Source organism: Leptinotarsa decemlineata, unplaced genomic scaffold, assembly GCF_025532065.1.
Source record: "Leptinotarsa decemlineata unplaced genomic scaffold, Ldec_3_MD MMD2_tig00004307_RagTag_RagTag, whole genome shotgun sequence".
Taxonomy (NCBI): Eukaryota; Metazoa; Arthropoda; class Insecta; order Coleoptera; family Chrysomelidae; genus Leptinotarsa; species Leptinotarsa decemlineata.
Genome location: NW_027412606.1, coordinates 4,212,625 through 4,235,886, shown reverse-complemented (window position 1 = coordinate 4,235,886; position 23,262 = coordinate 4,212,625). Strand labels below are relative to the sequence as shown.

The window sequence follows — 23,262 nt, the reverse complement described above, 5'->3', positions numbered from 1 at the left end:
TATAAAGCTTGGTTTTGGAAATAATCACCAATATGCAGGGCATTCAATGAATGTGCAATTCATTATTTTTGTGATATTTAAATCGAACCTTCTATTGGCTTTTATTGGAAAAAACTCTTCCATTATGGAATCCGGGAAACAGCCTTGAAATGCTTTAGATGTTATATTACTGGTAGAAGTCAAAGAATAACATTGAACAACAACACTTCTGATAGTGGAAAAATTGTACGGGGAGTTCCTCAGGGGTCAATCTTGGGCCCAATTTCATTCTTGCTATATATTAACTATATGGCAAACCCTGATATATCTAGTCTTTCGATATACCACGATGTATATTACGATTTATGTCAACATATTTGTACATTTTTTTATATCTTTGATATTTTTGTATTGTTTTTTTGTCTGTTATTTTTAATCTTCACTGTATTTTTGTGAATAGTATACAGTCTTCAAAAAACTACATTTTATATATTTCTAACATTTCATTTATTTATAAACATGACACCCTTTGTCGACAAATTGTATTACATTTTAGACAATAAAGATCTATCTATCTATTTCATAACAAACAATTAACTGAGAAGATAATGGTTTTCTGTGAATATCTCAGAAAATGTTCGACATTTTTCTTCAAACTTGAAAGGAGATTCACGAAGAACAGGAAATTTTCCACCTTTCGGAACTTTGGGACCCATATTTATGATTTTTCTAAAAATATGAAAATACGTACCGAAACAGGTACTCTGGTTCCTTATTATTGAGTACAATTACTAAAAAAAATTGTTGATCAACAAATCCTTTTTCAAGCAATATGATGAATCTTTTTGAGGAACGATTATTTTTCAATCAAAGATTATATTTTCAAAAAACTTTTCCAGATTAATTCATGATGTTCATGATAATTGTTCAAACAATAGCAGGTTCCAATTTAAAACATCATTTTCATGTAGCTCCTGATCATAAAAAAGGATCGAGAGTAATAAAAATTTATTTTCAACGATAAATGGAGCTATTCAATTTTTAAATTGTTGATACCAAATTGAAAAATTACAATTTTTCCTCTTTTTTCGAACGGTATTCTTTGTCGATGGAACAATAATCGGTGTATCAGAATCCTATCACAGAATTTTTAAAAGGGGTGTCGTCAAAAATGGGGGCTTTCAATTTAGCAATTTTGTACCATTGCATTTTTCCAGTCTCCATTTAATATTGTTTGTAATACAACTTGAATACAAAGAAACCCTTTTTGCCAATTATTTCAAATTCTATTTTATATTTTCACACATCTAGAAATCTTCTGCAGTCTACAGTAGAACTCCAAATAAATAAGAGTATCAAATTGCTGACACCTATTCAAAGTTCGTATTGTTAATTCTCATTATTTTCATTCATGTTGAAGTTAGGTGTACAAATAGACGTCAAATAGTACTCTTCTTCTTTTGTTCAGTCATAGAATTTATTTTCGTTGTGTAGTGTAACGAAAAGTGAGATATATGTATATATGTTTGTAATATCATCCTTAGAATCGATGGGCGGAGGGTATATGTTTTAAGGAAATAATGTAACAGGTGGTAGAATTGTCTAAACTTTGAACCGATACCGATTCTATGTGAGAAGGATGAAATTTTGAAAGGGTCTTTTCTGTGCCTGATTTCGTATAGAGAACATCTAGTGGCGATTCAGGTAAGAGTTTTGAGTATCATCCCATTGTTGAAAAAGTGAATTTTATGCTTTCTACTACTGCATGTTGATACAGAAAAATGTGGGAATTTTCGAAAGAAAGAAAGACAGCAATCAATTTCAACATAGATATGTAGATCTTGCAAAAAAGTAACTTTCATACACAAACTGGAAGAAAAAGCCCTTCTGGAACAGCTACTTTCATATAAACTTGGAAATAGATGAAAGAAATATTTTTATGAAACAAATACTTTTATATGAAAACTGAATTATATAAAAAACCCATTTCCCTACTCAGTTTGTATTCCAAACATTCGTTATGGTTTCTAATCAGATATTACCCACAGGATTTATTCTACACAATATACTAAATGGAAGATAAAAATTTCACTCAAATGGAACACTGTCATCCTCACTAGTAGACATCGAGAGAGGACGAATTGTTGGCTTACATGAGGCAAGTTTTTCAGTAAGAGAAATTTCAAGAAGAACTAATCGATCTTTGCGTACTATTCTGAGATGTTATCGGGCATGAAACCAAGAAGAACAAGAACACAGGGTCGTGGCAGGGAAACAACAGCGCGTAAGCATCGCCGATTAAGACCTTTGGCTCTTAGGGATCAGTTCATTTCTCCTAGGGCAATTGCGAATCAGTGGTTTGATTGGTATAGGGTGCCATTGCATATGGTAGCAGGACACTTCTAGTCTTTATTGGAGGCAACATGACAGCTCTTCGTTACATTCACGAAGTAGTGGTGCACCATGTCTTCCCATATCTTGAGATCATCGGGAACCCCATATTTCAACAAGACAACGCTAGACAGCATGTGGCTAGAGTAACTCTGGACTTCATGGATCAGAATGACATTAACCGCTTACCATGGCCACCCAGATCGCCCGATCTTTCACCAATCGGACATGTGTGAGATATTCTTGGTCACAGACTGCTGAATTTACAACAGCCCCCACATACTTTGGTATCACTCAGACATGAGATAGAAGTAGGGTTTATATCCAGCAGGATATAGACCACCTTACCAGGACAATGCCCAGACGTATCCTTGAGTGTATAAGACATCAAGGATCTGCACGACACTACTGAATTTCACTGGTTTCACGATCATACAATTCCTCTAAAAATTTATTTTCATACGTTTGGTATTATCTGTCAAATTTGTAAGTAAAAAATTATTAAAATATTTTCAATATGAATGGGTGTTTACCTTTCTTCGTCACTTAGTATATAATGAGTCATTGGAATTTTTTATTTTTCAATCATTTTACGTTACATCAAACATTTACTTTCAGTTCGCCACAAATGAATATTCATTTTCTCCGAGCCAACAAACATATATCCATAGCAAGCTCTGTCAGTTGCAATTCATCGCTTGATATCGATTTGCCGGGAGATAATGAACAGCTATTAAACGTTATGCCATCTGTCTGCACAGCTATGCCTAACATGCAATCAAATGTGAATCGATATATTCTTCATGTTCATGAGAACTTGAGGTTGAGGAGCGAATCCGGAGTGTCTGTGGTTATAGTTGTGGTACAGGCAGCAAGTAGTGGTTTCTGTAAATCCAACTCCAATGTATGCTGCCCTGAAATTCAGTACAGTTTCCGTCTAACCAAATTACTGAAGATGAACTATCACCAAAAAAAGATTTATTCACTTTGGAATTTATCAAATATACAGTCTATAGAATATACATGATGCCATGTTGGAAACTTCCCACCCATAATATCGATGAATAATCATGTCAATTCATATTCATTTCAAGATGAGGAATTAGAAAGCCGAAACTTTTCTTTCCCAAAAATTATTTTCTACTAAAAATATACCCCTTTCAATTTAAAGAAGATTCCTATGACTGGGATTTCATCAAATGAGCGAATGAATGTCATCACGTACTGTCATCGATCACATGAGTAGATCAAACTCATTCTGTGACATAAAATCGTAATTATATGAATGCATTAAGTTTTTTTCCCATAATGTTATCCAGATTTGGTATTGAGGAGCTGATAAGGCAAGTGTTTAACGGCGAAACATTGGATGTCCACCATTTAGTATGACGGTGTTCCATGTGAGTGAAATTTCACACCTTTCATTCACTATATTGCGTAGGAATACTGTGAATGATATCTGATTCAATTCTATAATGAATGTTTTAAATTTGATTACTTCTGTCCTTTTTTTGAAAGATTTCCACACTTTTTTGTATCAAGATGGACCTTTCTTTCCCAATAATCCAGATATTCTCGTTGAAATCGTTTTTGATAGACATAATGGTGATGATTCTTGAGCATTCTTGAGCACTATTTATCAGAAGAGAATACAGTGCATTTCTTTAATGTTCCTCACCCCTTTTATTTTTTGAACGGGTCGATTAAAAAAATTGCAATTTGGGATCATGAAATAAATACATGAATACTTTATTTTGGAGTAAAATTGACAGATGAAACTTTCAAGATGGCGACTGGGCGCCATCTGGGAAAAAAATTGAATGGAAAGGGGGATCTTGTGACACATATTTTTGAAGCTCCTGACAAATGCTATACGAGAATGATACGAAGAGTTATCCATAACAATAACCGAGTTTGGAGAAATAATTGGGAGAAGCTGCTCACTGAACCAGGTTTCGAATAAAGCCGCAGTCATATCTTCGTGGTAATCAGCAGACGAATCTTTTATATTTTTGACCGACAGAAGCAAAGCGTTAGGTATGAAACCACTTTCATTCCCGGCATGCAAAATTATAACACGTTTTTCCCTTGAAGAAGGTGTGTTCAAAACACAATACTTAGTTTCGTCTACCCAGCCATATTTGACAACATCATGGGTGTCAAACCAAGTTTTGTCAAGGTAGATTATATGTCTACCTATTCTCGGTAGGTTTTCATACGCCTCAAATATTTTTGTCGGAGTTGAACAATGCGTGTCGATTCCATTATGACCATCCGATTGTTCAATTTTTTATATTTGAAACCACAGGACAATAAGACACCTCGTAGAGTTTCTAAAGATTTGTAATTGTATTCGGGATAGTCGAGTGATTTATACTTAATCATTTCCAAGGTTGGTACTTCATTTTTTTGGTATACCTATACCATAAATTGTTCGCCGACTCACATCTTTTGTAGCAACATCAACGTTTGCGATTTTTTTATTCCTTTGTTTTCGTTTCATTGCATGGTCCATGACATCCCCTATTTTAATGACTCCAAGAACTGTCGAACGAAATAATTTCCGTAACTCGCATATTCTATTCACAAAAGCATTCTGTGAAGTGTGACAATTTTCATTCTTCAAGCATTCATGAATATTTAAAATTACTCGCTGAACTTGAACATGAAAGTCCTTATTTTGTATATTATATATTGATTTGTATATTTAGGTATATAAACAGCTAACCCTTGTCTTTAGATTCAGTATCAATTTGCTTCTCCCGTAGATGCTAACCTTGTTAGCGCGTCGAGTGCAAAAATATCAGTTTGGTGTTAGGGTAGTTGATCTCTAGAAAAAGTATTCAGAAATCGGTATGCAAAACCACTCACTACCTCACCTAACCCCACGAACACACGGCACTGATGAAAAAATATTATGAAACGACAAAAAATTAGTATTCAGCCAGTCCACCTAGCCGAGCCTTCACTCCTCAACTACATTTGATAGCACGTTTACTAATTATCTGGGCGACTAGGGGCCACAGGCAAGAAATGTTTATGACTGTACTCATCTTTTCATTGCCATTCCAATTGGGAATGGATAGACTATACTGACATTTTTCGAAATTTTTTCTAAACAAAAAATAACTTAACAAACCTTATCGAGTTGTTGGAATTGCCATACCTATGGCAGATAAGAAGAAATATTTCTAGAAATATCGATATTAATGTGTTTGTCTCCAGAAAATTATTGAATGTTTCGCCATTTTGTAGTAGGTGAATTTCTAGGATTGTGAAGTATTCGTCAGGAGCTTCAAAATTATGTTCCTCAAGACCCCCCTTTCCGTTTAATTTTGTTCTCAGATGCGCCCAGTCGCCATCTTGAAAGTTTCATCTGCCAGTGTCACTTCAAAATAAAGTATTCATGCATTAATTGCCTTATTGCATATTTCAATTTTTTGAGTTGACTTGTTCAAAAAATAAAAAGAGGGGGGGGGGATATTAAAGAAATGCACTGCATGTTTTCAAAGAGAAATTCGCAGAAAAAAGCGTCCACAATTTTCACAAACCTTTTTTTATTTCTAGACGCGTTTCGCTAACACCGTTGCATCCTCAGAAGAAACGAAAATTGTATAATTATTATCATGGATTTTTTTTTAAATTGTGTTGTTGAATGGTTTTCTCAAAGTTGGCAATAGTGGAAGAATACCCAAATTAATACATAGGCTTGTATGATTTTCTGGTAGCGTTTTACCTATGGATTTGTATGAATCTTCTGGAAGAGTGCTTAGGAATAAGTTTGTGACATCAAAAAGTAACAAATTAGGAATCAGGTAGAAGTTGAATATTTGAGATTTTTTCAACTTTACCATATATTGAGAAAATGTTGCAGAGTATTTTGTTTATCTTCCTCTGGACAACGATAGAAATAACATAAGTTTCCATGATATTTCAATTTTTCCATTTCAACTTGTCTTCTGTCGCTGAAAATTTGGTAACTGCTGAAACTATTGATAGTGCAGTCACTAGAATCCATGAATTTCCAAATGTTTTCGAATGTTTCAGTTATGGAAAAAAAATTGAACATTTCTTTCGTCACTTCTAAGGAAAATTGGAAAAATATCAAAGAGAATCATTGATTTTTCAGGAATTGGTATTAGCAGCGCAGTAGTTTCCTTCAATGTCGCCCTCTACTACAACACAATAATTGCTTGGTGCCTCTTTTATTTCGTTCAGAGTTTCCAATCTCAGTTGCCATGGGCTGAATGTCCGAATGTCTACTTTCCAAATGGATCGTATACCATCGAACCAGAGTGTGAGGTAAGTAGACTATCCATAATCCTCAATTCAACAACAAGAATTTCGAAATGAAAAATCATCTTCTGAGAGGATCATGTGGTGGACGACATTTAGGTTTGATAATTTGAACTTTCATAAAAATAGAAAAATTATGTCATCGAAAACAAATGTTTTGTCTGATTCAAAATATGTCACTTTCACATCTTTCCGAAATTCAAATAAGAATTACCTTCTACAAGAATCCTTTTCATCGGGAAAAAAAGTTTATCGGGCTCAAAACCTACCGAAATCTTCAAAAGCAAACTAAACTTATCTGAAGGGTGAAATACCTTGGTACTATCCTCGACCAATACCTTGGTACTATCCTAACATGGAACTCTCACCTACAGAGTAGAGCAAAAAGAGTACATGTGGCTTATGAGCAATGTCGGAGGACAGTGGAACGCGCATGGGGTCTTTCACCCCGTGTGGTCACCTGGATCAACACTGCAAAAATGAGACCTATGTTAACGTATCCCATTGCATGGGAACCGAAAGTTTTTTAAGCAATGACCATCCAAAAATTATATCAAATACAGCTACTGGCTTGTTTAAACATCACAGGAGCCATGAGAACAACACTAACTGCGGCAATGGAATTGATTACGAGTCTCACCCCTTTGGACCTGAAGTTAAGGAAGTTGCGTTGATGGCCATGTTATGATTGCGCATAGCTGGTGTAAACCTCGAAGTAGGAATGAGTCAATTGAGGCTGCGCCTATGGCGAGAAGCGCTTATTGCGCAACCTCTGCTGCAGGCAACCAGTGATGCAATTGGACCCAGGTTTGTGTTTAATTAACCCTACAAAATACAAATAAAACAGAACACAGAGTCAGATGCTACAAATGCAATACGCATATATACAAACGACCCAAAATCCAAAGAAGGCTAAGGATGTGGAGTGTACTCCAGATCACTAAGTCTAAGGATTACGTGGGGAATGAGAAAAAATACCAGCGTGGTCCAAACAGATCTGGCTGGTATCTCAATCGCCACAGAAGAAATAACCAGGAAAGGAATTTCAGGCAAAAACATAACAATCTGCGCTGACACCAGACAAGCCCTATTAGACTTGAACAGACAGCGTGTCACCTCAGGGCTAGTACTAGAGTGCCACCAAGATTTTGAGATTTAACCAAAGCCCCGGTAGATAATAACATTATCCTGAAGTGGGTTAGAGGGCACGACAGAAGTGAAGGTAATCGCATTGTCGACTCTTTAGCCAAGGAAGCGGCTGGACTAAGAATTTTAGGACCCAGTGGCACCTACGGCTTGATAACTTCGACAATTGCGGAACCAGCCAAATTTCACACCCATGTTCAATCCCTAAAGAGATGGGATGGAATCAAAGGATGCAATCTTGTCAGGATCACCCTGGGCGACCCTGGTAAGCTGGTGCCGAGAAATATCTGGCGATGACCAGGAAAAATCTACGCTTAACAGTAGGATTTCTGACTGGCCACTGTCAACTAAGAAAACACCTCCATAATATGGTGCTAGTGGACACTTCTCTATGCAGAATGTGTGAACAGGAAAATGAGACTGTCAGGCATGTCCTATGCGAGTGCCCGGAGTTATCGTCAATAAGTGAGTGTGTATTCGACGAGTCTTGGCCTACACCTGCCGATATAAAGGAGATGAATCCAAGTGACCTCTCCACCTTTCTGGAAAGAACAGGATGGACGATGACCTAGGAGGACAACTCCTCGGGAGAATGTACAGTGGGTCACATGTGGCCTAAGTGCTGTGGGATTACATTCACCCTCCCCACTCTACAGATACAGATACCTTCTACAAAATTGTCCAATATTTTTAGTTCATCGACCGTGGTCTGCTGGTTTCTGCACCTGACGTTTCGTGTGCTACTGCGGCAGACATTATCAAAGGCGATGTGGCAATAGTCGGAGTGATCTCTCTTGCTGCGATGTGCAAACTGGAAATTGTTCTGGTTTGTTTGTACCTATAATGGGACAACTAGTCCCGCGGGACTAATGGACTAGGTGTTTCATCATAAGTACATCAATAATATTAAATAATCACATCAATTAACAGATTTTATTATATCAATGTTAAGCCAGTGTCCAGAGAGGCAGACGACTTTGTATTTATAATAATCTAAAAACAATGATAGTTCATCATTGGATATCAAGGTGGAAAATTGTTAACTCACTTGTATTTATGATAGGTGGTTGAGGATTATTAACACTGTTCACTTGATTTGCTAAACTTGAGGCGCAACCTGACTCAATCTCGGATATAAAAAATCACCCAGGAGACCTACTTGATTTGAAGAATCATAGGTAGTATCATTCGTTTGCGGCTCGTTAAAAAAAGAGGCAGCAACTGGATTCGGACACGTTATCTGTTTGTTAAGGATTCCCCTATGATCTTTTCCTTGATAGGTTAGTTTTCCAACGTGGATACTGTTCGTTGATATTCGCTCAGGTATCTTGGTGGCAGTATATCTTTTGCCGGTTTTTATCAACAGTCCACCAGCTCGATTATAATTAGTTCGTTTCAATAGGCTGTTAACCTCTACAATTCGATGAAGGTCGATGCTGTTCGCAGTGTAGTATAATGGGACTACGTGTACCATTATACTGCACTCATTAGAAGTACGAAGGCACTAGGACCAATTTCAAATTGAGCATCGAAGCAAGATATATCACCTCTACCGATGACTCAACGCCTTTGACAGTGTATTCCGCAGTAGCAGACGTCAGGTATAAAAACCTGCACACGACGGCTAATGAAACTGGAAACATGGAAAATTTGTCAGACACCGGCCGTGAAAGTTTTCACGATATTCACGATGTATATGAGAATAATAAACCTAAGGAATCTTTCAGACTCTGACACGCATTATTTTTTTATAGGCTAGTAGTCCGACTCAATTTTTTTGGTACCGAACAACCCTCATGATATCCGAAGACATCAATACTCCTCAGTCATTCAACTGGAAAATCGCAATAGCCCTGTTCGTAGCCTGGATCTTGGTGTACATGTGTATGATCAAAGGCATCGCTTCATCTGGCAAAGTGGTATACGTGACTGCAACATTTCCGTATCTGGTGCTCATCATCTTCTTTTTTCGTGGAGTCACGCTCAAAGGAGCAGGAGATGGACTCAGGCACCTTTTCACTCCGACCTGGCATATAATCCTCGACCCTGTGGTTTGGTTGGAGGCAGGAACCCAGATATTTTTTTCTCTTGGACTCGCCTTTGGTGGCCTTATAGCGTTCTCTTCATACAATCCTGTAAATAACAATTGCTACCGAGATGCCATAATGGTATCCCTCACCAACTGCTTCACATCCATGTTTGCGGGGATAGTGGTGTTCTCCGTTATTGGATTCAAGGCAACTATGACTTTCGAAAAATGTTTGGATGTGCGAAATTCAACGTTATACGAGGTGTTCGGCAGCAGTGATTTTGATGAGAACGACCTGCCTGAAGCGGGATCCTTGATCAACGTTCACGTTGGAAATGATGTGATTTCTAAGGTGATGCCTATATTGCCTGTTTGTGATTTAGAAACGGAACTGGATAAGGTAAGTGGCATAAAAAGTTCATTAATATTGATTGTTTCAAACGTTGTGTACGTTTTAATGTCATGTGTTTTTGTAACTCCATATCTGAATTAGTGGAAGACCTTGGGGGCACTTCCGATACTGGATTAGCATTTCAAGAACATCAATTCTATCACAACCCTTCAAATTGCAATTATGAAACTTAACCTTGAATACGTAATCATAATACGAAACCCCTGCTACAGTAATCCCACCAAAATAATTGAAAATGATTAAAGAAGTTCTATCAACACACTGAATTACAGATTTCATAAGCAACTGCACTACTTTTCATATGAATCAAATATAAAATCTCATAAATTAAAACACCTTGAGCTTAGAAGAAAATTTTTCGATATCTTTTTGGTCTACAAACTGATCAACAATATTGTTTATTCACTTTACTGTCTAATTATTTTCATTCTGAACTGTACATCATATACAAAAAAAAACTAGAACACTTCTAGATATAGGTAATAGTAGAACAAATTTTCTTCTTAACTTTCCACTTTACAGATGCGTCCGCTTCTATAATTTCAATGTTGACGGCAATCTAGATCTGTACATGTGAATTTGAATTTTTTTATCCAGTTACTTGATTTTGAGTATTTCGTTAACTACAGACATACTAATTTGTATATCTGTAGCACTTTGTGCTACTCTATTACTGTACAGGAGATGATGTCTATTGTCCTATATGAATAAAAGTATTTATTCTAGTGTGTCTTGGGAAATATTGATGAATAGGAAATTGTGTACTCTATATATTGATTATGTTAATTTTATCCCGAATGTGAATTTTAGGCTTATATGATATTGTTAAGTAATTTTCGGTCAATTTTTCTCTACGAATTCAAATCGAATCAAACAGCTGCCGAAATAGACGTAAAAATGAACCAAACATTTTGAAATCGGTATGCATTTGGTTGTTGGTATGCCAAATTCAGTTCCGGAGATTATAGCCTTCAAAATGAGTCCCGAAGTGGTCGACCTAAAGTAATCTCGACCTAAAGTAATCTAAGACGACGATTCGAGGACTCTCGCGGAGACTTGCCCACCATAGGTCACAGAACAGTGGATGGACACGATAACGGCTTTACGATAACGGCACGTTTCACAAAACATCGTCCAAAAATTTTACGAATAGAACGTCGAAGTTCTGCATTACCCACCATACTCTCCAGACCTCTAGTCAACTGACTACTATCTTTTCAGGCACTTCGACAACTTTTTCGTCGATAGTTTTGTATTGTTTTGCATCTGTCTAAATGCGTTCTTTCATAGTCTCTTTACTTTTTTTGACGTTTTGTTCTACGTTGAGTGTAGAAGTTATCATAATCCTGTCTCAAAAATACTGAATTTTTATGTGGCCAAAAATCCAATCATTATACGCATCAGTTTCATATTGAAAAAGCTGGACGTGTGAAAGTGATGAGGGCTTACAAGAGATGAAAATGTCCATGATGAGAAACCAACTTCTACGGGACAATAATCACTACACATCTCAATTCATCAAAAGAGACGTCATTGAAATCGTAATTGATAGCGCAGTTCAGAATAGATGTTTCAAGAAGCGTATAACTGGAACAGACATCTGGCAAAGAGAAGACTGATCATTACAAATAGTGTAATCCTCTCTTTCCAACAATCTATGTATAATATTAGAACATATTCTCATTGAACATTATTCAGAGCACCAATAAGAAAAATATAAGAATTGCATTAAGGCAATGGACCTTCGTTCGAGACGAAGTTTGTTCAGATTTTTTAAACTCACACAGTTGTTATTGCGATGAAGAAAAGAGAATTGAAACTTTTTATGTTTTTACCACTTTTCGTCCTATAAGGACATTTGTTTTTGAAAACTTCGACCACATTGTCAGACATAGACACTTGGACACTGGACACTGGACACTGGACACATAGACACTGGACACTTGAGCTTATAAACGTCAGATTTCTCCAACTTGTCCACACCATCTCTGGCATTGACAAGGAAATGGGATAAGCTGCCATATGGTTTAAATGCCACTTACACATTGTTTTTTCTGAAGAAACCCGCAATTATCTCTGTTCTTTTTCCAAAATATGTTAGCGTAACCCATTTCTTGATTTCTGGTTGCTTGACCTGACGGTATATTAATCTGTAAGTGAATTTCCGGCTACAGAGAACATATTTCTTTATCGATCAGTATCACATGACATTAAATAAATGAAACTGTTGAAACAACCTAATATAATCTACACAAAAACTTATGATACATTTTTCATCGTCTGACATCGTAAATCGTTGAAAAACTGATATCCAATTGATAGCACTCAACTAGAGAAAATTAAATTCTCAATTCAAATTTGAACTTTTCTACTCGGGATTATTAAAAAGTTTTTTCGCCAACAAGAACAAAAATAACTCATTCATAACAGCTTAATAATATATTACTTAGGATCAGGATAAGAAGCCAACTACCCACAAGTGAAAAATTTGTTTTTTCTAATTCTTTGAAATAAACGAGAAGAACGTTTTCGGAAAACGAAGTTATGTTTTCCTTCTTTCTCAAACTCATAAAATTCTCAAAATTATATTCGTTTTTTCCTCTTGCTTTTGCTGTAGGAATTTTTACGAGATATCGAATGACAGCTCATAATCAAAACAAATGGTTGTTGATTCACGAAATGACTAGATTCATCACCAACCCACAAACTATTGAACAATATTTCCACTGAGAATATGATAAAAAAAAACTAATCAATAGAGTTTATTCTGTGATTTTCACTATAAGGATTTTACAAAAACCGCGACACGTATTTCGCTATACAATAGCTTCTTCAAGCATAACTGAGAGTTACTTCTGAATTACACCCTATATACTATAACCTAGTACCTATTCGTCTACATAAGTAATAAATCTACCTGAAAAAGTCAGGTATCAATACATATTTCGAAATTCTACATGTGAATATATCTAACTATTATTACCTGCGTGTGAACAAATTCAATAAAATTTGTTTATTTCCATACTCTCCAACAGGTTAAGTTTCAAACCTTTCTTCTGGAAATGGAGGGGTTTGCATTCATGATCGAACTCATGTCCCTCTGAGATTAGATGACTGGCATATGTGAAACTTATTCTTCCGTTCAGAAAACTATATTTGTGTTCCTTTATGCGGATTTTGAACGTTCTTCCAGTTTGACCTATATAAAACATCGCACATGACCCACACGATAATTTATACACTCCTGGACGAATCTATACATTTTCTGGATTTGACAATAGCAAAAGTTAACAACAAACATGATTTTTCAATTTATCGTAAACCGGCACATACAGATATTATCATTCATAATTCGTCCACCCACCCATATCAGCATAAGGTAGCAGCTTTCAACAGTATGATCCACAGACTGATAAATGTACCCTTGGTAGTGGTCTGATACATTCTTTATCATCAAAGAAGTTATACAGTCAAGCTTTGAAAGAAGTTTACCCAATTCGAAGAAAAGAGGATAAAAGTTATAGAACCTTAACCTACTCAGGCCAACCCACTACAAATATTTCAGATTTTCTGCACAGCAATGGTGTAAATACTGCTTTCAAAACCAACGACAACTTGGGCGTGCACATCAAAAATAACAAAGATGAAAGTTCAGTTTCAGAAAAATCAGGAGTGTATAAATTATTGTGTGGGTCATGTCCGATGTTTTATATAGGTCAAACTGGAAGAACGTTCAAAACCCTGTAATAATTGCCATTATAAGGGAAATGAAGAAGGTTAATTTAATTTCGTGAAAATAAGAATTCATTTGTGAACAGCATCTCTCTGCCGGGTCAGTTCAATATTTAGATAAGCATTTTCGCGATTACATTTTAACGGTCACATTGAACCCAGTGGCAGAAAACGGGCTCATGATGACTTAGCGTCTGGAGGAATATAATATATGATTGTAAGACTTTGTCGGTTTCGCCGTCGCCATGTAAGTTAGAGTACCCAAATACCGTATACATTACCTGTGCCCATAATCACGTTTCTTAGGAACGATTGAGAAACCGCTGACCCAAGGTCTGGCGGGTAATTGTGTTGACTCGGAAAAGAGCCGCCATAACTAAATAGGCAGAACCACATCTTATCAAAAACAGAGGGTGACCAATAACGTGCGATGAAAAATAAAATAAGTTTTAAATGGGAAGGGTAATGGAAAATAATTCAGCAAGACCGTAGGGAATGACCAATCACGGAAAGTTGAGAGAAAGAACTTATTTTTCGTTAAAGACGGTACTGGGGGGTTCGGAGGTTGCGGAGGACCGAAAAAAAACGGTGACGATAGGGAGTTAGGGGAACACGGCGGTCAGTGGAAGACGGGTAGTCAGCGGGACTCCAGGCGATAAATGGTAGTCAGAGGGATACGGGAGTAAGCGGAATAAAAATAGTCAGAAATACTGATTTCTAGATACCGGGGCGACGGAGTGAATCTTGCGGCATAGTGGCGTTAGGCCGGTGAATTAAATAATATTTTGGTGTTTTGGTTTGTGGCATTAGCCAGGGTTACGGAATCAGGACTGGACAGGACGGACATATCACAGGCGCAGCTAGGGTAATCGAATACTCCAGGATAAACGGAGTATCGTGAGTCAAATTTCAAATTGTACTAACACCTATGTAGTTTTATTGAGAGAGGTTGTCACCTTGAGCTTTATTCTTGGGTTTGGTTATTTTGAGGCATTGAAGTTGAAAAGAATGACAAGGAAATTATACCACTTCCTCCTTGGCTTAGAGTAAAATTTCAATTGATATATAAGTGATAGAAAGTCAATATTAGTACGGCGGCCAGGCAAGCCTATAAAAAGTTTTTATTATTTTGGTCATTATTTTGATAGAATTTCAGGTATAAGGTGGAAGCCTACCTTACAGGCAATACAATTTAATGTGTTTTTGAGCTGATAACGAGTTATCTAATTTTTGTATAGTATTTATTATAGGAGGGATTTGTGGTACGAACAATTCTGTTTCTTCGGGTTTATTGTATTTTATTTTTATATTCAAGTGGTTTATACGGTTTTCTTTTCATTTATTTGTATATATATATCTACTCTTTACACGATGGTAAATTGTGGAGGCTCATAATTGCAATACTGCATACTGCAATCTATAACTTTGTTAAATTTTGGTAACAATTATTCATTTTTTTTTAATATATCTATAACCGCACATTTCTCTTTTATTGGCTCGTTAAATTGAGTAAGTCCCTGTCCTATAGAATAATTAATCGGCCTTCAGCTGATAAAATTAAGCTTCAACCTCAACAGGAGGAATTTCAAACGGGAAACCCTCAGTGTAGTTAAGGTTCAAAAGACCAACCTTCGTGCGTTTGGCACGAGTCCAGCAGCCCTACGGAATGGTGATATATTGGTGACAGATGGAGGGCAGTAAATAATTAAATTTGATACTAAGTACAGCAATAATCTGGACTAACACCCCAGGTATTACAACCCGCATAAAGGAACACAAATATAGTTTTCAGAACGGAAAAATGAATTCCACATATGCCAGTCATCTAATCTCAGAGGGACATGAGTTCGATCATGAATACAAACCCCTCCATGTAGAATTTAGAAATATGTATTGATACCTGACTTTTTCAGGTAGATTTATTACTTAGGTAGACGAATAGGTACTAGGTTATAGTATATAAGGTGTAATTTAGAAGTAACTCTTAGTTATGCTAACACGTGTCGCGGTTTTTGTAAAACCCTTATAGTGAAAATCCATAAATTTAGAATACACGTGTATTCTGAATGAGCTATTACCAACCTGCTGTCAAACACGTAATGATTAGTTTGAAACGAAGTGAGTAGAAAAACTCACGTTTCATTCATTGTCACTATTTGTAAATTAGTAATAGGTATTTTTGATCTACCTACGTATTCTACCAATTTCTTCATTTTGGGAGAAACACTTCACGTTTACTTCCATCAGTGTATTTCCTAGTTTTAGTGTTTTCAGAATTTGATAAAGAATGATTTCAAAATATGTCTTTGTTGCAGTCTGCATCAGGTACCGGCTTGGCCTTCATCATATTCACAGAAGCAATAAACCAATTTCCAGGCGCGCAATTCTGGTCAGTTCTATTCTTTCTCATGCTCTTTACCCTCGGAATTGACTCCCAATTCGGAACTCTGGAAGGCGTCGTAACCTCGGTGGTAGATCTGAAGCTGTTTCCGAATCTTCCGAAGGAAATTCTAACGGGAACTATTTGCGCAGTATGTTGCCTCATCTCCATGGGATTCGCGCATGGAGCGGGCAGCTACGTTTTTGTCCTCTTCGATAATTTCTGTGGCAATTATCCACTGTTGATTATTGCTTTCTTCGAATGTGTTGGAGTGTCATATGTTTATGGTTTGGGAAGGTGAGTATCTTTGTTTTATAATGAAATTCTAGGAAATGTGATTACGATAAGTCAAATGATATGATTCAAGTACAGTATCTTACGTCAACTCTATGAAAGTAGAGATATCATGACTTGAAGTTGAAACTTTGCGAAACCCTCATATTGTGCAGATTAGCATATTGCGATATAATCTACGGGCCTGCTTCGATACAAATTGATGTAAATTGCTTACAAAAAATACAAAATAATTGCATTCGTCTTTCTTATGGTGTGAGAAAATTCGACCATATATCCCCCAAGTTCGAGGAGTCAGGTTGGTTACCGATTGCTTAAACCTGGCTGTTCCACCTACTCGTCAATACACATAAATTCCTCATATAAAAAAGTCATTTTATATATATGAAAGATATTGAACTTTCAAATCTCATAATAATTCGAGGACACGAAACCGTCACACTTTTATTATTCCTAAACACTCGACATCCTGCTTTTCTCGTAGTTTTATTTACAACTCTATCAAACAATATAATGCTCTGCTCAGTGAATTAAGACACTACTCCATATATAATTTCAAGAAAAAGTTGAAAACATATCTGAAGTCTTCTGGATAGATAATATATTCATGTTATGCCTTGCTCATATGGTTTTCCCTTTGTCTCACTTTTGTGTATGTTTTTTTATGTATTTTACCTTATTTAAACTGGATAGATTTTTAATATTTACTTTGACATTTATAACCTTTGTTGTTTTCTCAGTTTTACAAAGATTCATGAACTACTCATTTACCAATGTATACTAGGTAAAGTTGTGAAACTGCTTCGGCTGAACTTCGCCTTTTCATTGATTTTTTACACGCTTTATATTAGCTTCACCATTATGTATGTATGTATGTTTGTTTGTATGTATGTTTGTTTGTAACTCTCAAGCTCGGGATCTGTATTGATAGAATAATCGGCATTATTGCTTGATCTATTCGCGGGCAGATGGCGCTGTACCTAACCTCATTGATATTTCTTAATCTATTCGCCGGCAGATGGCGCTGTACGTAATTATCAAATATTGCTTGATCTCTTTGCGGGCAGATGACGCTGTACGTAACTATCAATTATTGCTTGGGCCATTCGCGGGCAGATGCCGCTATACGTAACCTTGATAGGTTGTTCAAAAGAAAATCAAAATTAAAAACATATTTTCAGAATTATAAGTGTTAGTGAAATTCTGTACCACAGATGGAATATTTAAATATTTACAATTACCCGTGATTCAGTACAGAAAAAAGTTTTGAACAAAACCGAAGATACATTTTAAAATCTAATTCGATTATTTGAAAGCAAACCAGAATATGGATTTCAACAATGAAAACTTCATCGTAAATTGTACACCTGAAAAATTCAGTAACTCAAATATTTAACAAAATCGAAAAATTAGAATTAAGGCATACATATTAAATCAAAAGATTGATTTGAAAAATAAAATTATTCACTGAAAAAATATTTTTAGTCCATTAATATTTTGAATGAAACTTTGAATCAAAACATCAAGACTGAATTGTTTTTTGAAATTATTACTGCAAATTTTCTCTTTGCTTCGAAACAAATTTCACAACTGTCCGCTCTCTGTTGGAGACTTACTGTATCTCAGTATTGCTATAGAATTTTAGACCTCAAGCTTCATTATGTTGTTTGAGAGGAATTATACATTCGTGCGCCATCTGTTAAAGATTTATAATACTAGTGAATTGAACTTTATTATTTTTGACAATAAATCGGACTAAAAAGTGAAAAATAAATATAGTTTAAAGAAACTAGTATTTTTCATTCGTTTTCGTTTCAAGCTCATTTAAAAAAAATATTTTTAACTTTTTAGTTCGATGTTCTTTGAAAGCGTGTTTTTTAGTTTTTTCAAACTATATTTATTTATCTACTTCTTCATAAACAATGTATGTCAATGAATAAAGCCCATTTGTTATTATTATTAATTCAGTATTTCATAGAGGAACAATCTAGAGAAGTATAGTCATATTGATGTGATTCAGTGATATGCAGAAGCTGAATTGAGTGACAATGTTGAGCAATACTATCAACCAGAATAGTATATATCACCAATATTATATTTTCAAAATGAATCAATGTTTTGAAAACCACCTTTTTTCAAGAAAATTGGTTTTCGATTTTTGGATTATGTGTAGCAGACTATTTTGCATTCAGTGAGGCAGATTTTCCTCACTGAATGCAAAATAGATCTGCCTTTGATAATGTCTGCTGCAGTAGTAGACGAAACGTAAGGTATAAAAACCTGCAGACCACGGCTAATAAACCTGAAAACATGGGAAAATCTGTTCGACATAGGCTATGAAAGCCTATACACTATGATTAAAAGTCTATTTGCATTTAGATTTACTGATGACACCGAAATCATTGCTTGAGAGTGAAAGAAGATTCGAGTTCTTTATGAGGTTCTTCTCAATATTTACTGTATCAAATTTTGAAATTAGTGAAGGAGGAATCACTTATTTTTCGAAAGATGACCTTCAACCTCCTCCAATATTCAAAGAACGGATCGCACTCCGCCGAAGAAGCGAAAATAAGAAGGTTTTCATTATACTTGGAAGACTTTGATTCCAATATATGAAATGATGAGTTCGAGTGATTTTTTCACAAAATGTCAAATATGAGGGGTAATTGACGAATTAATTTGTGGTTTGACATTGCCCTTTTTTAGAAAACTTCTTTTTGGAGCTGTTGAGCGTGTCCAATTATGATATCGAGAAAATATCTGTCTTCTCCAATGATAACGGGAGTCATTCCATTTTTGGTTTTGTCGATAGCTGTTTCTATGTTGAGTACGAATACATCAACATCATCTCTCGCTTGTTTTGTTATAATATTTACACTTTCTAACTTTCTTAATGACTATATCAATAGTTTCTTCGAAGAATCCATTTAACAAAAAATATTATAAATGTCTATTTGCATTTAGATTTGCTGATGACATCGAAATGATGACTGGTAGCAGACCAGGTCTCTACTGGTTGATTTGCTGGAAATATCTTTCTCCCTTGGCAATGATTTCCATCTTGGTGGCGAGCATTATCGAAATAGCTGTCGATGGATCAGGATATTCTGTTTGGGTATCTGCGAAAGGTGAAACTGAAAGGCATTCCTGGCCTGTATGGTCCATACTTTTGATATCAGTTTTGGTGTTGGCCTCCGTCTTATGGATACCTGGAGCTGCTATTGCCAGGTAAGAAAAATATCAACTATGTGATAGAACAACTACTTTAGTGTTCATACAGGTCCAGTTATTGTTTAATTTATTCTTCTTCATCTTTTATTCTAAATTTACAGGGTGTAACGAAAATGTAGGTCATAAATTGAACCACATATTCTGGTTGAAGAATAATTCGATTGAATGTAAATATGAACACAAAAAAGTACAGAATGAAAATCGATTTTTTTTAAATATTCCATGAACTGTTTAACATTCTGTGATGAAAATGGATCCTTATCATGAGATCCTCTTTTTCATATGAAACCACGAAATTTTAAATTAGTTTTGTTACACCAATGGTTCAATACATCGATTTTGAAACTTTTTTGTCACCTAGCGGGTGATTTTTCAAGAGGTATATGATTTGATTTTCAAAACAACACGAAAAGTTAGAGAAAATTGATGAAATCTTCATTGGAATCGATAAAACGATCAATATGATTTACTGTTTGAGAATGATTCCATGCAAATCTTATCCGCGGCTCCGCTTTAGACGGCCCATGTTCAAGGTCTAATTTTGACATACTCTCTCTAACATATCGATTGGTATTTCACTTATAAATGCTTCAATATTGGCTTCCAGGGCGTCAGTCGTTGCTGGTTTATCTCTGTAGACATGAGCCTCAACATGACCCCACAAGAAATAATCCAAAAGCATTGAATCATACGGTCTAGGCGGCCAATTGATGCCACCGACCCATAATCCACACCGAACAGTGACATTTTCGGAATGCATCGGTAGCTCTTGCAATGCTTATGGCTGGTATTTACTCCAGATGCGGCAATTTTGCTTGTTACCGTATCCATTCAACCAGAAATGACCCTCGTCGCTGCACGATACATTTTCTCCACCGAGCATGAATTTTGAAAATGAAATTTAATAATTTGCAAGCGTTGATCATTACTAAGTCGATTCGTGGTTGAATTATAGACCGAACTAAACATGTTTGACAATGACACAAGACACGATTCACGCGTGATCTGTCAAAAACAGTGTTGCCAAAAAATACCAGCAAAAAATACTTTAGTACTTTTTCGAAAAGCCAGTTTTTATCGAGATACGGGTTTTTCTTCATTATCCTTCAAGAATGCCAGAAAAATGCTACTTTCTGAAAATAAAAGCATCTCGGAAGAATGTACCACCCGGATGGTTGTTAAAAAAATAATTATAAGTAAAAGTACCTCAACTATGACGATAGATATAGGTCCAGATGAAATGAAAAATCAATTTGAGTTTAGCAGAATAGTATGAAAAATGTAGGAAAAGTATATTTCAAATGAGTTGATTTACTGGCCATTGATTTTGAAATGACGTTTCGATGTATCGATAGGTGAAATTTTATTATATATGAAAGACTCTTGACTCAGAATACTACTTATTGGAGTAATAATAATGATAATAATAATAACGTCACTCACAAGTGGTAACAGCAGTGAAGAACTCTCTCCGCGGCAAGTATCAGTACAAAATCCGACAGATCTGGTTATCGGAACTGTCGAAGAAGAACAAAGTTGCTGCAACAAATATGCCAGCCATTACAATCTTATTTTACTCGTTTGAAGTAGTGAAGTGAGTTCGGGAGAAGCTGTATCAACTCTACCTAAAGAACCGAAAAATGATGAACCTCCATAGGAGTTTGCATTCAAAATTGTCCGTTCCACGATTGCACTTCTCCTGACAACAGGGAGGGCCTGAACTTTTGAGTTTCAAGTGTTTACCTGACAGAATGGTATTGGATGGAGTGTGTAAAGTCGTCAGGAGTTCGGATACCGACTATGAGACTATGAGAGAGCAGAAATTGGAGCATTCTTCTTAAGGGCAGCTGCCCATGTAAAAGCCGCAGAGATCACTTCACTTCTGCAGTAGCACATGGATAAGCCAATGGATGGAATCTTCTTCAACAACATTGAATACCCTGGCTCATCAAAGCCCCTCATCTGCGCTTTTCTCAGGTCGAGTGGGCTGAAGTCGGAAAATGAGGGGTTTATCATGGCTCGACAAGATGGTGTCTTCAACACATTAGTCTACCGCATACGCGTAATGGATATAAAAGTTCCTGACACAAGGTGCAAGGCCAGCCGCGAAATATCTGGACTCTTATGCACTTACTGTCATCATGTTCAGCATATGTGGTCTCGGCCGATATCCATCGACATAACGCGGCCCTTAGAGTTCTTTATTACTACTTTCGACACTTTTACGGTATTGACGAGACACGGATGTTGCCCAATGCTTCGAGGGTAATTGAATCCGTTGTGAGAAACGAAAAGTGTGGAATATACTGGAATTTTTCGTTTTCCACACTTGGGTTCATGTAAGCTAATAAGCTGATGAAATCATTCCCGACCACCAGAGCTAGACGATATTTGTCGTATAGTTTCTAGATCTTGGCAAGACAAATATCGTCCGAAAAGCGGAGAAGAAACGGATAAATAATAAAAATTTTTCCTTCGAACTCAGCAGACTATCCAGATCACTCTGTCAAGATAGTTGTTCTGAATCATTGGAGTTCTTGGTGGAATTTTGCCGTCTCTACTCTCAAATTTCAAAATCTTGCCGGCTTGCCGGACAACTGCAGACGGCTGCCATTCTTCTTTCACTACTCTTGCTTTAGGTAATAATTCTCGAATCTAATGTTCACTCACCCCACTTTGTGGAGAGAGGTCGTTGGTTGATAATGCTGGCGGATCCTCTTGAATGTAACGGGACTTCGGAGGATAGGGCCTAACCAGCGAAAACTTGTGTTGAATAAGATAATAATCGTTTTAATCTACTGAAATACAAATTACATGAATAAATAATGATGAGACAATACAAAATATATAGGAAAGAATGTCAGTCAAAAGGCAGAGTTCAAATCTAGTCGGCTGAAGAGACTTGTTCTTCCCCTCAAACATAAAACATGCAGATCAAGTAGATGCACAAAAGGACATTCAATTATCTGAGATAATGATGCAGTTTTTTTTCAAGAATTATCATATGCTTCAATCCATTTTTGAAACGGGTAGTTTTTTTGGTACCTTGGGAGCTGTCTGACTTGTCCATTTAGTCTTTAAAAATAATAATAATGTTTATCCATGAAAGCTCAAAATTTTACAAAAATTGAAGTGAATGTATTTTAGTTGAATAAACAAGAAAAAATCACGGAGCTTTAGTATAAAAATATCGCTTGTATGTGATATTAAACTTAAAACTAAAAAGTATAACACTATAGTATGCAATGACAGAAAAGTCGTATAAATATTTTGAAGCACATAAGTACATAATATTGTTGAAAGAAATTACAACTAGTGAATGTATAAATGAAATAGTAAATAATTATTCATTTTATATTTCATTATTTTTCT

The 23,262-nt window shown here is 36.0% G+C and overlaps 1 protein-coding gene across 1 annotated transcript in view; it reads left to right on the top strand.

Moving 5' to 3' along the window:
* Positions 1-23,262, top strand: part of LOC111509904 (sodium-dependent neutral amino acid transporter B(0)AT3) — a 35,163-nt gene that overhangs the window by 7,492 nt on the left and 4,409 nt on the right. Inside the window, exons 4-7 of the mRNA XM_074178799.1 lie at positions 6,500-6,672; positions 9,567-10,241; positions 16,301-16,662; positions 19,624-19,887. Of these exons, the coding sequence (XP_074034900.1) occupies positions 6,500-6,672; positions 9,567-10,241; positions 16,301-16,662; positions 19,624-19,887 (1,474 nt within the window). The remainder of the gene's footprint in view (positions 1-6,499; positions 6,673-9,566; positions 10,242-16,300; positions 16,663-19,623; positions 19,888-23,262) is intronic.